At 36.9% G+C, this 17,716-nt stretch overlaps 1 protein-coding gene across 2 annotated transcripts in view; it reads right to left on the bottom strand.

The window, feature by feature from the left end:
• tnksa (tankyrase, TRF1-interacting ankyrin-related ADP-ribose polymerase a) overlaps positions 1–17,716 on the bottom strand; it is a 133,693-nt gene that overhangs the window by 104,506 nt on the left and 11,471 nt on the right. For both annotated transcript variants that reach the window (XM_073024327.1, XM_073024335.1), the window contains exons 2-3: positions 5,886–6,110; positions 3,090–3,185 (exon numbers count right to left, since the gene is read on the bottom strand). In XM_073024327.1, coding sequence (XP_072880428.1) covers positions 3,090–3,185; positions 5,886–6,110 — 321 coding nt within the window. The remainder of the gene's footprint in view (positions 1–3,089; positions 3,186–5,885; positions 6,111–17,716) is intronic.

Genomic DNA, 17,716 nt, shown 5'->3' with positions numbered 1-17,716 from the left:
AACATAAAAAATTCAGGCATGAGAAGAGGTGCGCAACCAAATGGCTGGGGTGTCAAGATAAAGATTACCACTATAAACATAATAGGGACTCTAATATTCAGGTAACTGGTCAACACGTGGACCAGGTGATGCTAGACCCCAAAAATGGCCTGGACTTGCAGATTAATAGCAATGCTGTCAATAATGCATGCATTTTAATCATTCCTTTAAATACTGATTCCAATTATACTTACTACAATTAGAACAGGGGAGAGGTTGAGAGCAGAGATATGAATGTTTTCTTCCAAAGAGAGAGAATGACAAATATAAGAACACCGCATAAATTGAATTTAGATGACACAGAACAATGTTAAGTTTATTGTTAAAGAAAGCCATCCCTGCAATAACTTCAGATTTTTCTCAGCTAGATTTTTGGTTTTTTCAGAACTGGACCTTATGTGAGACACATGGAGAGGCACAGAAAATGACATAATCAGATTACCATGTACTAAATGCAAGTTATATCACCACTACATAATGATACATAAACCGTCATAAGCAGGGCTGTATCTCCTGCCACTCATGGCCTAATTGGCACGTATGGCTTGCTGCCCGTTAGAGGTCGACAGGATGCTGAGACCTGCATAACCGCAAAGCCTTATAACAGCTGCAAGGCTAGCATGAGGAACCCAAAAGCAGAAGAGTTGATCTCTCTCAAATGGATCTGGAAGATCACCATTCAAAAAAATCCCAGAGTTACTTTTAGTTTATTTGCCAAAATCTATCCTCAATCAACATCAGCATATACATGTAATTCATTTACATGATTCTGCTCTGTGTTAACTATTACATTGTTTGAATTATTTTTTGTCAATTTAAAATTGAGTTACTTTCAAGAATTGAAATAGGAATGCATTTAAAAATACCACAGGAATCATAATGGTGTACAAAGCAGGGAAAGCTGCCTCAATGCCCATTGCCCAAAAACACTCACATCACTCTGATGAAGTGCTTTGAAAGGCTGGTCATAGCTCGAATCAACTCCTGCCTCCCTCTGCAACTTGATCCTTGACTCCTCATTGGAAGACCACAGACGGTATGGATCAGAAATAGTATCCCTTCCTTGCTGACAATAAACACAGGCATACCTCAAGGATGCGTTCTTCGTCCACTGCTCTACTTTTTCACACTCAAGATTGTGTGGTTATGTTGTTCCTTTTCCATGTCTTGTGGCACATTGGGCAGTAACCTTGCCGTTCCTTTAGGATTTCTGTTTGTTGTTTTTTTATGAGGCCGAGTTGCCAGCCCAATGCTCGACCCAGCACAGATGGAAAGTGTGCAAGGAGCCAGCCAGATTTGAACCCAGGACCATTTGCCTTGAAATCGAGTGAGAATGCCTAACAATTCAAATGCCATCTATAAATTTACCAATGTTGTTTGGAGAATCTCAGATGGCAACAAGGAGGCACACAGGAGTGAGACAGATTGGCTGGTTGAGTGGCACTCAATGTCAGCAAATGAGAGAGGAACTTAATGTGGATTTCAGAAAGAGGAACCAATCTTCACTGAATCAGCAGTGAGCAGATTGCCCATCACTGAAATATTTATACAACCTATGGATTCACTTTCAAGGACTCTTCATCTCATGCTCTTGATATTTATTGCTTACTTATTATTAATTCTTTCTTTTTGTATTTGCAGAGTTTGTTAACTTTTGCACACTGGTTGACCACAGAAGTTGATGCAGTCTTTCATTGATTCTATTATGGTTATTATTCTATGGATTTATTGAGTATGCCCACAAGACAATTAATCTCAGAGTGGTACATGACGACGTATGTAGTTTGATAATAAATATACTTTGTACTTCCGAGTTCCTGTGCATCATCTCAGAGGATATAATCTAGGCCAAACAATGGTGCAATCTCAAAAAAGGCATACCATCAACTATACTTAATTACAGGTTGGTGGAGATTTGTATGTTACAAAGACTCTAGCAAATTTCTACAAATGACCTGTGGAGAGCATTTTGACTGGCTGTATCACCACCTGGTATGGAGACTCCAATGCACAGGATCATAAGAAACTGCACAGGCAGTCAGCCATCTCCATCATGGGCACAAGCTTCCGCACCGAGATCATTTTCCAAAAACAGTGCTCAAGAAAGCAGCATCCATCACTAACAATCCTCACCACTGAGGACATGCCCTCTTCACATTACTACTATCAGGGTGCAGTACAGGAGCCTGAAGATGCATCCTTAATGTTTTAAGAATAGCTTTTTCCCTCTGCCATCAAATTTCAAATGGCCCATGAACTTATGAAATCTATTTCTCTTCTGAACGTTTTTAAAATTGTAAATAGTTTTTTTTTGCCTTGCACTGTACTGTTGCCACAGAACAAATATCATGACATATAGTATGTCAGTGATAATAAATATGATTCTAATTCAGGAACTTTTGGTGTAATGGCAACTCCATACCAAAAGCAGTAAAAACAATACAAATCCAGAGCCATCATTAAAGACCCTCATCATCTGAAACATGCCTTCTTTGCATTATTACAATCAAGAAGTACAGAAGTCTGGATATCCAAACTCAACATTTTAAGAACAGCTTCTTCTCCTCTATCATGAGATTTCTGACAACCACAAAACAAATTTCACAACCTGATGATAATAAACCTGATTCTAAGTAAAAATATTCCATTCTCTATTAGAAATATAGAGAAAGGAAGAGTAACCCATCTCAGTTTCTCTCTTGCATACAAGTTTTTTTTTACATCAATTGCAAAATCATTTCTAAAGTCTTAAGACAATTATGAACATTGTTTCAGGAAAACATACACAAATAACTAATAATTTAACAGCAAGCAGCAATTGCAAGGACCTATGCTTATTACTAATTATATTTATACATATATATAAACACATTACACACATATATACACACACACACACACACAAAATATATAAACACAACAAAAAAAGTATAAAGTTTGATATCAATATGTTAGAATACCAAAATCTCTCTTTCAGCAGGACTGCAGTGGGGAATTGTTAAGAAACAAAAATATGCAAAGGGAGACTAGCAAAGCTAAACTTCTCTTACCTGTTAGTACAGCTTTTGCAGAAGGATCTGCCAAATCTTGAGCAGTTTTACCATCAGTATTCCGAATGTTGGGATCAGCTCCGTGCTGCAGGAGAACTGGAAAAACAAAAAAACAGCAACTCACTTTTAAGACACAATTATGAACAACTTGGAAGATATTACATTAAAAGTTGATTGCAGCAACAGCTTCCCATGGTTAATTAAATCTAAGGATCAAATGAGCCATGACTTCAATTACATAAAACCTCACAAAACACAGACAGCATAAATACAATAGACTGATGAATCTGAGTATAAGATAATCAACAAGCAATACTTGATATTGCATGAACCTAATGAATGGCCAACTAATCAATTAAATTAGATATTCAAAAATACTCATTTTCAGATTCAATCTCATTTATGTGTGCTGATTTTTAGATTTTAATTTTTAGATTGCACCTTTCTGCTCTTATGTCTTATGGTCTAAGTTATTCAAATGTGGAAAACTTAATATTGTAAATTGCTTTAAACTGTTAAATGTTTTTATTTATTACTCTCCCTTCACAAGCACCCAGTTGGACATACCAATTTATATTCTACACCATTTAAAAAGTTTCATAATTGTAGTTAATTCTACAGTCACTGGACTAGTTGTCTTTATGTCATATAACAAACATTACTACTATCTCTCAATCTCTATTTCTATCTATCTCAATCTCTATTTCAATCTCAATCTCTCTCAATTTCATTGACATTACTGCTAAATTCTTCTAGTCTTAATGGGCCATGGACCTCTCCAAGATGCTCAAAAGAGCCTCTTCCAAAATCAACTCAAATGTCACAATGGCTACACCACTAGCCTTCTCAAATTTTTGCTAAACGGGAGTTGGAAAACTTCACAGCAGAACTATGTGAAGAAAATTCGGAATGTCAAACCAGGAAAACAGTTCATTAAATGAAGGCAATAAGCAATTTATCTTACATGCTTCTGTGAATATATTTCATTCTGCAAATATAAATGAGGGGGTAAACAATACAACCACTGAGCAGAATTTCTTTAAAAATAACTGACCATCTTCTCAAATGGGATAAACTGGCTCTCTTACTAAAGTTGAGCTGAAAAGTAAAATTGAGAAAAGAAAAAGAAAATACTTTTCCCTATTCTTATGAAGGTTCTACAACCTAAGATTATTACTGTTTCTCTTTCCACTGCTTCCAGTATTTTTGTAAAATAAAGCAGATGCAGTTTTGAGAACTGCACCAGGAAAACCAGGGAATCTTATTCTTTACCTTGTTCTACTCTGTTGAAATTTTCCAAATCCCATTCATCCACAGAAGAAAAAAATTAAAATCATTGAAAGATGAGTAAGCATATGAATACATTTTTATCTCATCTCATTCACAGTATCATTTGACTCAAGTTCTATAGATACAATAACCATTTACTATCTCTTCATCATTAGTTACAAGTAGCCAATTTCAATGAAAAGAGGGATGGTAATGCAATAAATAAAGCAAATGCACTGAACCCATGAAGCTCAGCACGCTGAGCGATGATCTTGATCAAGCCCCACTGTATTTGTGCAAAATAATGTACCTTGCATACCCAAGCTTCCATTATAGTTTATTTTCTTCCATTGGGAATTCTGCACCATGCTTGACAGGAAGGTCAACTATCCTCATTCCATTTCACACAATTCTATTACCACCCTTTGCCCTTCTTCTTAGGGGTGTTGTTCTTTTTAAAGCAATTTCCTTTTAAATAACATCAGATTCATCTTAATAACTTCACATGGGGAAAGTTTTTTCTTAAATCACAATGAATGAAAGATAAATTTATCTGGACACTATCAATGAATTTCACCCATTGTTGGAAACATTCCTGAACCTATACTATTGTCAAATCATCTTCGTTTTAGTGGGGGAGAAAAAAGACATGGCAAATTTTTCATGTTTAAGCTTTTAATCAATATTGGGCTCACTAAACTTGTAGACCCAAAAACAAAGGTAGGGAAAAACTTCATACACAAACATTTAAGCACTGTCCTTCCAGGAACTAGGAGCTCACCCACAATGTGAATAAGATGAACTATAGTTACAGTAATGGAGTGATATGAGAAATGCTGATTTTTCAAGGAGTAAGTTCCTGAATGTTACATTTCAGCATATATAAACAGCTGCCATATTCTGCTCACATCTTTATCAAAAGGAAACAACTTCTGTCAAATTTTATTCAAGTGTCAGCAAATGTTTTCATATTTAACATATCTATTCTTTCCAAGGTGATTATCTGTAATTTCAAAGGCAGATCCAGTGGTTTCCCTTGATGGCAAAGACACCTAGAAATTTTTAAAATCTGAATTTTGAGAACCATTTCATTTCCATCCTACCTTTGAAAATAAATCCTGTGCAGCACTTATTTCTGAGATGTTCTAACTTAAGTGATACTTTCATGGATTCCCTAGGTCACTACTAAAATATTTTGTTTTTTTTCTTTTTCTAGTTAATGTTATGCTTGAATGCAACTTAATTTACTTCAAGTAATCCTGTTTTTATCCATACTTGTATAATAATCTTAACACTTTTCAAGATTATAGCTTTTTTAAAAGATTTCGGCTCAGCTTTTGCCTGCTCTTGTCAATGACAAGTGGATATTTTGCAAAATATTCAGTTAAAGAAACTTACTCTATTTTCCTGAAATGGAAAAGAAACACTTTCCTGGATACTTCCTGCCATTATCACTTCTGAAACTTTTTAACTGTATCAACACACATTCAATTATCAATAACCTTGCAAAATTATTGAATTACTTACCAATACAAACATCAATCTTTCCTTTGATTGCTGCTTCATGCAAAGGAGTATAATTCCAATTATCTCGAGCATTTGAATCTGCTCCGTGACACAGCAGCAAACTGACAACTTCTGCATGACCAAATGAGCAGGCATTATGAAGTGGGATCAGACCACCATCGTCACGTGCATGAACATTTGCACCATTTTGTAAGAGGTGTTCAACAACATCCTTTCTGCCAAATCCTGCACCAAGAATAAAATTTCAGTCAACCATAAACTCTTATCACACAAAAATCAAATATTTCTGGTGCATTAAGTGAAAAAGTATTTTCCGTTATTGATGCTACAATATTTAACCCCTACAGAAATGGAAGCAAACAAATTCAATGCAATCATTTCCTCAATTTTTAAAAAGATTATGCAACTTACAAAAAACATTATCACACCAAATATCAACTCTCATCTTGACTATCTAGACATGCAGACTAAGTGCTGGGTAGTAGGATAAATGTAAGCAACCTACTTTAACTGTAATATCTTTCTGTGCCATAATTTTTATTTAAGCTATAAACAGGAAAAAGGACAGGTCAGAGAACTATAGGCCAGTGAGCCTGTCTTCAGTTGCAGCAGGGTAGTAGTTACTGAAGGGAGTCCTGAGGGACAAGATCTGCCATCAACTTAGATAAGTCTTGATCAGGAACAGTCAGCATAGTTTTGTGTGAGGTATGTCAATCTCTATGGACTTTAGTAAGGTCTCTGTCAAGGTCCTGCATGGCAAGCTGATCTGGAAGGTTAGGTCACTTGAGATTTAGGGGGCACTAGCAAGGTGGAATGGCTCAATGATAGGAAGCAGAGGGTGATGATTGAAGATTGATTCTCCAACTAGAAGCCTGTGACTAGTTGGGTGCCCTGGAGACTTCTTATTCACTATTTATGTAATTGATTTGAATATGAATGTACATGACACAATTAGTGTTTAATGATGATACTATGTTGATAGTGAAGCAGGCTACAGTGAATTGCAAAGAGATTTTGAACAATTTAGGAGAAAGACTGAGGAACGGCAAATGGATTTTAGTTAAGTGTGAGGTGACGTTTTTTGGACATTCAATTCAGGATAGGACTTGTACAGTGAATGCCAATGCACTGATGAGTCTTGTACAGCAGAAGAACAATCAGGAATAGTAAGTGTGGTTTTGAGCATGGGAAGTCAAGTATTATACCAGCAGCACAGAAGCTGCCCTTGACCCCAGTGGTATGTGCTTCCAAGGGGAAAAGGAAGTCCATTGAAGGTGGTGTGTTCTGATTAAGTTGAGTGCTTTACTGAGGCAGCAAGCATAGAGAGAGGCTCAATAATAGCTTTAAATAATACATTATCACTCAGTCAGCTGCTATTTTTGCAGTATCTAACATAGTTAATGCAGTTATCTATAATGACCATCCTAAATGTGGCCGGTTCTCTTAACGAAACATACTTTAGTATAACGTCCAACTTGAAAGTTCCTCATATAGTTACCATGAAAGTCGAGGGTACATTGCAAAATATGATTTATTTGGTTGCTGTATGCTTCTAGTAGCACAATGCATCATATGTTATTTGGTACCATATTTTCCCATCAGTGGGAAGGCTGTTGGATCATCTACATCTAAAATTACTTTAATGGGAGACACAATGACAGAAGTAAACACATACTGTTAATTAGAAGGGAAAAAAACTTAAGCCAGCAAGGCCTCCGATCATAATTTAGAGGCATTTCCTCATCAACCCTTCCCTCCTTTGTCAATTGTATATCCTTATTAACATTGTATAATATGAAGGTGAAAGCCTGAAATTATTAGCCTGAAAGTGACCCAAAGGACTTTAATAACCGGAATGGTGTTTCATGAGAAAAATGGAGACCATATTCTTCAATTCGGCTCAAGATTCAAGAGGAATATCTCAGTGTGACATGCACATCTCTAAATGGATTGGTTTGAAAATTTGCATTTCATGGTGTATTGAACAATCCCTGGATACAAAACAAACATTGTCTGATGGGACAAAAAACAACACTGCAGATGGTATCTAAAGTGACAGCCACAGATAGTATCTAAAGCAACAGCTACAGATTGTACATCTAGTTATTATGAATTACCGTAGATTCCGGATTTTAAGCCGCTACTTTTTTCCCACATTTTGAACAGCTTTGAACTTTGCGGCCAATAATCCAGAGCGGCTAATACATTATTTTTTTCATGCCGCCTCGTAAACATTTTGCCTCGTAACAGTAGACCAATAAAATTGATGAGTAGTTCACAGAGGTCCAATGAAATTGTACGATAAATCAAGCGCACTTTCACAATTAAATTATTGTAAATCAGTCATTTGTACTCACCCTCATCAACATGGAAAACACTCGAAGCATTGTGCTACCTACCCTACTTAGTTTAAACTATATTTGTTTTCTGTACTACATCGCGGGATGCTACGACGACACACCCGGTTTCGCGGTGTCTTGTGGGAAAATGCCGTTTGCGATAAAACGGAAAGGAGGGGGGAGCGGATTACGCGAGCGGCTTTGGATCCGAGCGAAATCTGCTTTTAAATGCCGTTTGCGATGAAACGGAAAGGAGGGGGGAGCGGATTACGCGAGCGGCTTTGGATCCGAGCGAAATCTGCTTTTAAATGCCGTTTGCGATGAAACGGAAAGGAGGGGGGGAGCGGATTACGCGAGCGGCTTTGGATCTGAGCGAACTCTGCTTTTAAGTTAAAGGTATCAATAACTTTTCCTGGTAGGCTGCAGTATATATATTTTTTACCAGTCGTTAGGAGATATTGGAATGTTGTTCAGTAAAGAAGTATACGCAACGTATATTTAAAAGTAGCCGCGTACGGGCACGGTTCGGAAAAAAAGCATTTGCAATATGTATTTGTTTTTGTTACCATATGGATTTAATTAAAAGTTAAAAAAATCCTCACGTGTAATATCTTTCTGTGTAAATATCTCATATTACAACGTGGGACACCTGCGGCCGAAAATCCGGTGCGGCCTAAAATCCGGTGCGGCCTTTACATTTAAAAAAATGATTTTATTTCTAAAATTAGTGCCAGCGGCTTAAAATCAGGTGCGCTCTGTAGTCCGGAATCTACGGTAATAAGAATGACTTTAAATCTTGTAAGCTTGAGTTCATGCAATCTGCTCCATTACTCCCCCAAATTATAACTAATTCATTAAAAGATAGATCCATTGTGCTTGTATCATTTTCTCTTCAACTATTCCATCCCGGCTTACATTTTAACTGTTTATTTCAGTCTCTCATTTTCTGGCTGCTTTTCTAATACCTGTATTAAGGCACAATCCCATTGAGCATTTATATCAGCTGTATCTGATTAAACATTAGCATACTCTAGCTAGGAGCTTGTTCGCTGACCTTGCCTCTTCATTAGGGTTCCTAAAATGCCTGGTTCTATCCTCAGTTTCCGAATCCAAAGAGATATAATTTATCTAATTTAGTTACAGATAGGCCAGCCATGCATTTCTGCAATTTCAGGTCTGTTTTGAAATAAAAATCAAGCCTTGCAGCTTTTGCATGTTCACAGAATAGTTACAGCAAGGAAAGGGGCTGTTAGGCACATCAAATCCATTTCAGTCTCAATTTTTTAAAAATCCAGTTAGTTCTCCCCCCTGCAACCTCTTCTCTAAGCCCTTGATTTTTTACAATTCCAACTACTTGTATGATTACTTCTAGCAGTGCAGTCTAGATCCTAGAAACAATCTACAATTTTAAGCTTCTCATCATATGACTTTGGGTCTTAGTTGTAAATAGTGTTTTGACCCTTTGGTGCAATCAATTGCTTATTTTAAATTCTACTGGCATTTGTTGAGGCTTATTATACAGAAAAGCCCTCAGGTTATGCAGTGTTTCTTTCAGACAACCTGTAGGAATTTTATTTTTCAGAAATTGCTAAATTTTATGCTGAGAACTTTGCTTGTAGTTGATGAACTTAAAGAGACATTATGTTTTTCTTGGCATGCTTCCATAATTACTCTTGTAAATAAAAAGTTTTATTCTAATTTGAGCTGCTTAATTCTAAGTTTTGGGCATCATTCTTCGTTACACCACAGAAAAATAAATGGCTAAAAAGACCTTTTTAACGTAACAATACAACTACTGTGGAAAAATTTGTACCAAAAGGCAGTTAGAATTGGCAACAAATGCATAGCTTCCTAACGATGCCCAAATCCTAGAAAACGAGTAATATTTTTAACCAGAGCAAAGTTCTCCTGCACAACTGTAAGTTACAATGATCAATATTGAGCACCAACATGAATAAAAAGCACAATGAAGGAACTGAAGGTTAAGAAAATGAAGTGTGCGATCACAGAAAAGCATAACTTTAAATAAAATTTCACATTTTAATGTCTGTATTAGCATAACCACAAATTTTCAGGTTTGTTGTATCCAGTGGACTTACTTATACAGTAACAGTCAAAAGTGATGTGGTTATTCACTACATTTCAAACTATAACATCTGGATAATTATTGCTAAGTAACAATAATTTGCCTTATCATGAAGGTCAAAACCTAGTGTCCTCATTACATCCTATTTTCTTAGTACTTTTGGGAATCATTAACTGGAGGAAAACTATTTGCTCCCAAGGGAAAAACAGATTCATTTTCTTGAGCAAAAGCAGCTGGTTGTTTCCTCAACAGATTTATTTTTGGTAACTCAGTAACATCTGAGTCATAGACAAGAAGCTCATCCCCTTCAAAATACGCCAGGAAAAGCTGTTTGATTTACTACCCAAGCCTGAGAAGATGATTCTGGTTACTGGTCAAGAAGAATTAACCCTCTTCTCTCCCCCTCCCACCCAAAAAAAACAAGGATTGGGCAAAAATTTTAGCCAATTGATAAGGATGACATGCTTTGGGTTCACTATCATCAGTATTTTATGTTAAGTGTTCACAAACACCATAATGAAATCAACAGTACTTGTTTCTAGGCAAAACAGGGGTTGCATAGTATGGTTTTCTGCACACCCTGATTAACGATAAGAAACATGGAGAAATTCATGTAATCTACATATGCACCTTGTTTAATCTAATCCATCAGTATTATTGATATGCTCTAAGCATAATTGTAGCAATCCCTCAGACTTCTGGTTGAAAAGATGTTTGCTAACACATCAAATGATTTAAGTGCGAAAAAGAAAGTACAGCCAAGCACATGAACAAGTAAGAAATCTGTGCCCTCACTTCTACCTACAACTTTTAGTGCAATCTGGTGACCGTACCTGCAAGTCTACAACTAATTGCTACCTACATTACACTGTCTTAATTTTTTCATTCTGCAAAAATGGTGCAACTGTGTCAAAATCTAGAACTCTTCACATCCACAATAGTTGGAAAATTAATGCTAAGCACAACAAATGAGCTAAAATATGGATAAAAAATTTTGATTGGCACTGTTAGTCGTGATAAATAGTTAAATCATGTCAAAGTCAAGATTTTCAATGACAGCCACAAATTTGTGTAAAACAGGATACTACTCCAGCAAAGAAATAACGATCAATAAACTGTGCTGATGATGCTTTCCAGAAATGCATTTTAAGAACAGAAGGATTAGCCACATGGTGACTTCTATATTCAATAGGGGCCATAAATAACCAATATCTGTGAGTTCAACATTTACATGTAAACAATGGAGAGATGAATTTGCACGCTGTATCTGCAGATGAGCAAGAGTATATTTCACCTTCAAAATATACATTTTTGGTTACATTAATTGGGATCAGATAAAATTTAGTTAAGATTGGTCCCAAAATTCTGTTCATTGAAATCTTTATTACAAAAAGTTTAATGAATTCACTGCATAAATAATATTGTCATTATTTCATTTGTGCCAGCTGCAATCTATACCCTGTGATAATCAACACCATGCCATCTTTCCTGATTCATCTAGTCCTGATATAAACGATGTGTGGCCATTCATCATGAACGCATTTTAAACAGTTTTTATCTCAGCCCACAACACTCCTTTCAATCACTCTTATTCTTACTAACTTGCATTGTCACCTGGACTTCTAACATTGCAAGTTTAAAATTTTTCCTCCCCAGGGTTGGAGGAAAAGGGCAAAGTCTTTAAAAAGGTTTTACTATGAGCATGAAATTTTATACTTCTACAATTTCTTCCAAACACTCTATTCTCAAAGCTGACAAACTTCCTTCCTTTCTGACAAAAGCTTTCCTTTCTTAAACTTCCATCACTCTGTCCCCTTACTATATTTTTAATTCCATAAAAGTCGGCTGTTCACAAGGTTTTATTCAGTGCTTTCATTGCTTCTTTTCTTGCTTTATCTATTTCCTTTTGTTTGATTATATACAAACAAGTGTTTTACTCATTAACATGACAGCATTAGTGAAAGCTATTGTACTTTTAAATTCACTACATTTGAATGCAGAGCCTAAACATTTTTCTATTACAAGTACCTCGTGATTTGACAGGTGGATTCCAGCTGTTGCCAATTTTCTCCTATTCGCACAAGCACATCCAGCATTTGGAACCTTATGTTGACAAGACCACACTGGTCAACAGACTGTATTTGCAATGGTGAATATTCTGTTTCCCATAAAATAGCACTCGACCCTAGTCACCAACAAGCAAAAAGATGCTGTTGCACCACAGAAGTCTACCTCTGAATACATGTGCTTTTTTAAAATGCTGAAAAGAATCACCCAAAGGCAAATTCAGATCATTCTTAATATTTAGGGCAAGAGGATGTGTACCCTTCAAATCACATAATAATCTACAACCTACACGATAGCCTGAAAACATTCCAAAACTGAATTTTAAGGCAAAAGTAGTAATAAATATTATTGGCTAGTTAGAAATGTTTGAAAGAAAAATGCTTTTAGTCAGCCGCATTAAGAATGTTAAAGACCAGGGTTAACTTAACAAATACATCATTGTTAAGAGATCAAAACAGGTGGGTAGCAACATATAGAAGTCATGACATGTCTTGTTGCATCACTGTGGCCCTTCTCAACTTCCCCACCAGATTCACATACAATTTCAGATTTCACTTTAACAAGAACTGGGGAAATAACAATGGCAAGGTCAGTATTTGTCGCATGGTACAAAATATTTTGCCTCAAAATCACAGAGGGCAGGTCTATCAGAGCACAGCTAAAGAGATATTGCTCTATTACAAAGAAATGGAAAAGGCGAAGCAAAAATATTTTAACATGCTGGAATTTCAGGTGCAACTTCCATTCATCAGTTTCTGATTTATTTTGTTGAAACCATAGCTGAGAAAAATCCTTGACAATTCAGTGAATAGTGATATTGTATGTCAGCAAAAATGTATGTACACCAGAAATAGAGCATAATTGGCTGTTGGATCTCAGGTTTCCAATTGCTGTGTCATTACCAGGTTATACAAGTTAACATTCTAACTTAAAGAGAGACAATTTAAAATGTCAAAGAAAAAAAATAAATTTTGTCTCTCTGACGATTGGCGAAGTAATTAATCTCAGAACCAAAGCATTCATGGGAAATGTGATTTTAAAGGCCATAAGAATGATTGCCAAATTACTCTTTCCTGAAGTAAGATACAGGTTGAACATCCCTTATCTGAAATTCTAAAATCTGAAACTTGAGCACTGATATGATGTCACAAATGCAAAATTCCACAAGTCACTGTAAAGTTTCACAGGCAATGCATAGGTCTCTGCGCATCACAGACAGTGCTGAGAAGTAATACCACATACATAATGAACAAAAGTCAATGAAAGATAGAAGTACACAGTATAAAGTGAAAAATGAAGATCTAGATCATGTATTTAAAGAGTGGAATAGTCGGCGAAGTGAATGGTATATGCTGATCATGAAGCAAGATCACGACAAAGTGAAAATTGAAGGTAATTGCAAATATTCAGCAGGTTGGTTACAGAAATTTAAGGCACAGCATTAATTTTTAAAAGATTTATGGTAATAAAGCATCTGCTGATCATGAAGCAGCAGAGAAATTCATTGATGAGTTTGCCAAGACAATCGCCGATGAAAATCTAACAGAACAGCAGCATCAGTACATAAAAACAATAAACAAGTGTAAGACAAAGACTGCTTACTGGTAACACATAAATTCAGAGTTGGGAATGATGGCAATGCCAAACAGCCACTGACTATCCATCCGATCAGCCAAGATAGTAAAAGCTATTAATTATATAAAATGCGTGTGCATGCGTGTATAAAATGTAAATAGGATTCATGTTTACACCTGGTTCCCTTCCCCAAGGTATCTCATTATATAGATGTAAATATTCCAAAATCCCAAAAAAATTCTGAAATCTGAAACACTTATAGTCAAGCATTTTGGATAGGTGTGCACAAGCAGTAATTTTACCTGCTAAAATTATTATTTTTTTTTAAATACAATGAATTATTTTTACTTTATATCTTTACCTTCCTCCCCCCTCCACTTTCCACAGGGCTCACTCCCTCCACGATTCCCTTGTCCATTTGTCCCTCCCCACTAATCTCCTTCCCAGCACTTAGTCCTAGAAGCAGCCCATGTGCTACACCTGCCCATACACCACCACCCTCATCTCCATTTAGGGCCCCAGGCAGTCTGTCTTGGAGAGACAACGTTTCACCTGCAAATCTGTTGGGGTTGTCCATTGTGTCCAGTGCTCCTGATGCCACTTCCTCCTCACTGGTGAGACTTGTCGTAAATTGAGGGACCGTCTCATTAAGCACCTCTGCACCAGGAAGTAGGACTTCCCGGTGGCTGAACATTTTAATTCCAATTCCCATTCTGACATGTCGGTCCATGACCTCCTCTTGTGCCAAAATGACACTACCCTCAGAGTGGAGGGACAACACCTTAAATTCCATATAGGTAGCCTCCAACCTGATGACATGAATATAGATTTCTCCTTCCAGTAAACAAATTCTACTCCCCTTCTATTCTCCACCCTGACCTTTTACCTCTTCTCGCCGATCTATTACTTCACCTTGTTCCCATCTTCCTCCCACTTCTTCTATGGCCCACTCTCATCTCCTATCAGATTCCTTCTTTGCCAGCCCTTGACCTTTCCCACCCACCTTCCAGCTGGTTTCCTTCCCCTTCCTTCCACCGTTTTATTCTGGCATCTTCCCCCTTCCTTCTCAGTCCTGAAGAAGGGTCTTGGCCTGAGACATCAACCATTTATTCACTTCCTTGTGTTTACGTGGAGCTTACAGGACTGCATTAAGTTGGTGTACTGGACAAAATTCAGGGATTCACCTTCAAATCTGAATAAATAATCCACAGATGTCCCTGGCTTCATCTAGACACATGAATGATTGTGTGCCTTCTAGAACATACCGGACATACCCAAACCAAAAGCTGTGGATGAATCAGGAGATTTGTAGGGTGTGAGGGCATTCAAGACTGGTAATCCTGAACTATACGAAAAGTCTAGATATGACCTACAGAAGGCTATTTTAAGAGTGAAAAAACAATTCCCATTGAAGTTAGATACGGAATTGGATGCTTGTCAGCTCTGACAGGGTTTGCAAGCCATTACTTCTACAAAGATTAAACTAACATCATAAATAGCTGTGATGCTTCACTCCTAGACGAGCTCAACGTTTTTTATGCATGCTTTGAAAGGGAAATCCTTCCAGCATCTGGTAACCCAGTGATCTCCGTCTCGGAGTGGAGAGCCAGTGAGATTGTATCCACTGTAGACCTTCTTCAGACCACTGTAGAGCATCTTTTAAGGTGGTAAACCCTTACAAGGTGTTAGGCCCTAATGGTGTACCTTGTAGGGCGCCGAAAACCTGTGCCAACAAATTGGCAGGAGTGTTCAAGGACACCTTCAATCTCTTTGCTGCAGTCAGAGGTTCCTACTTCCTTCAGAAGGGCAACAATCTTACCAGTGCCCAAGAAGAGCAGGGTAAACTGCCTTAATGCCCAGTCACACTCACATCTACTGTGATAAAACTGCTTTGAGAAGTTGGTCATGGCCAGAACCAATTCCTGCCTAAAGACCTGGACCTGCCGCAATTTGCCTATCGCCACAATAGGCCTACAGTGGACTCAATCTCACTGGCTCTCCAGTCGGCCTTAAATCACCTGGATAATAACAATAGCTACATCACGCTGCTGTTTAATTACAGCTCAGTGTACAACACAATCATACTTTCAGTTCTACAGGCAGTCCCCGGGTTATGAACAACTTCCGTTCCTGGGTCCGTCTTTAAGTCGGATTTGTATGTAAGTCAGAACAAGCACATCCAGTATTATTTAGCGTCAGTTAGTCAAACGTTTGTCTTAGTATATATTTTACCTTTCTATGCATATAAAACACTTAAACATATGTATTTCAATAATTAAACCACTGCGTTGCTTAGTAACAATTGTAGCTTTCATCGGGGCAGGGCCTTTCACATGCTCCATTATCCTCACTTTATCCTTTATCCTTTAAAATTGTTCCGATCGTTGACCGACTGTAGCCTAGCGCTTTTCCAATGACATGTGAAATGTGATTCTAATTGCTGCAGAATGGGAGAAATTTTGACTCTGCAAGTTATGAAAAAAAATTTAACATTGCATTACATGTCCTATTGATTTCTCGCACATATTTATCTAATTCTTTTTTAAATGCTCTTATGCTAATCACCATTTATCCTTTTCATAAGCAGCTTTCCACTCTAAATAAGCCAAGTGCATATGATACACCCAAATTCCCTACTGGATGTGAAGATGACTTTAATAATTAGTTTACATTTTTACCTGACAACTGGAAATTGCTTCAAAGTGTTTTTAATTATAAATACTATATCGCCTTCAGGTTGCAATTCGGATATATAAAAAAACTTCTAGCCTGTTCAGTAATCCTGTAAGATTTTCAGTTTTGATGATATCTTTGTATATTTTTTTCATCATCTTCTCATGTCTTAACTGTTTTTGAAATAAGATCACTGGGGGAAAAACTACTCAAATTTTTCAGTGAAACTGAAACACATTTCAGAAAATAGATTACATAGCACTTGTTTGTATGGATACAATAATGGTTAACTTTCCTAAATCATACTATATATAGCAATTTACATGCCCGACACTCCTGATGTTAAATAATTACCTATAAAATCATTACCCACATTAAGAAATTATTTTAAATGTTGTACTTTCAATTTACCTACATGAAAATATAGCTAACTTTCCCTACCATTATTAACCAGTTAATAAGAAGAAATTGAACATGTGTGATAATGAAAGGTGTTTACTGAAAAATAATTTTGGCAAAGTACTACTGACTGCTGCTCATCCCAGTTAAGAGGGTTACCAGTTGCAATATTCAGTGCAGAAAACATTTGTGTTATGCCAAATTTTTTTCAAACATATAAAGAGTAAATGACACAAGAGCAGGTATTAGACTGCTGGAAAATGATGCTTGAGAGATGGTAATAGGGGACCAGAAAATGGTGAACAAACCAAGTAAGTATTTTGCATCAATTTTCACTCTGGAAGACACCAGTAGTATGCTGGAAGTTCAATCAAGGGTGTCAGGAGGTAGAAGTGTGTAAAGTTGCCATTAGTAGGGAGAAGGTTCTTGGGAAACAAAGGTCTGAAGGTAGATAAGTCACCTGGACCAGATAGTGTACACCCAGGGTTCAGAAAAAGGTGGCTGAAGAGATTATAGAGGCATTATCAATGATCTTTCAAGAATCAATTGATTCCAGCATGGTTCTGGAAAATTGCAGAAAAGGGAAAATTGCAAATGTCACTCCATTCTTCAAGAAGGGAGAGAGGCAGAAAAATGAAATTTATAGGCCAGTTAGTCTGACCCAAGATGTTGAAGTTTATTGTCAAGGATGT

This window comes from Hemitrygon akajei, chromosome 2, assembly GCF_048418815.1.
Source record: "Hemitrygon akajei chromosome 2, sHemAka1.3, whole genome shotgun sequence".
Lineage (NCBI taxonomy): Eukaryota > Metazoa > Chordata > Chondrichthyes > Myliobatiformes > Dasyatidae > Hemitrygon > Hemitrygon akajei.
This window is presented reverse-complemented; position numbering and strand designations above follow the sequence as displayed.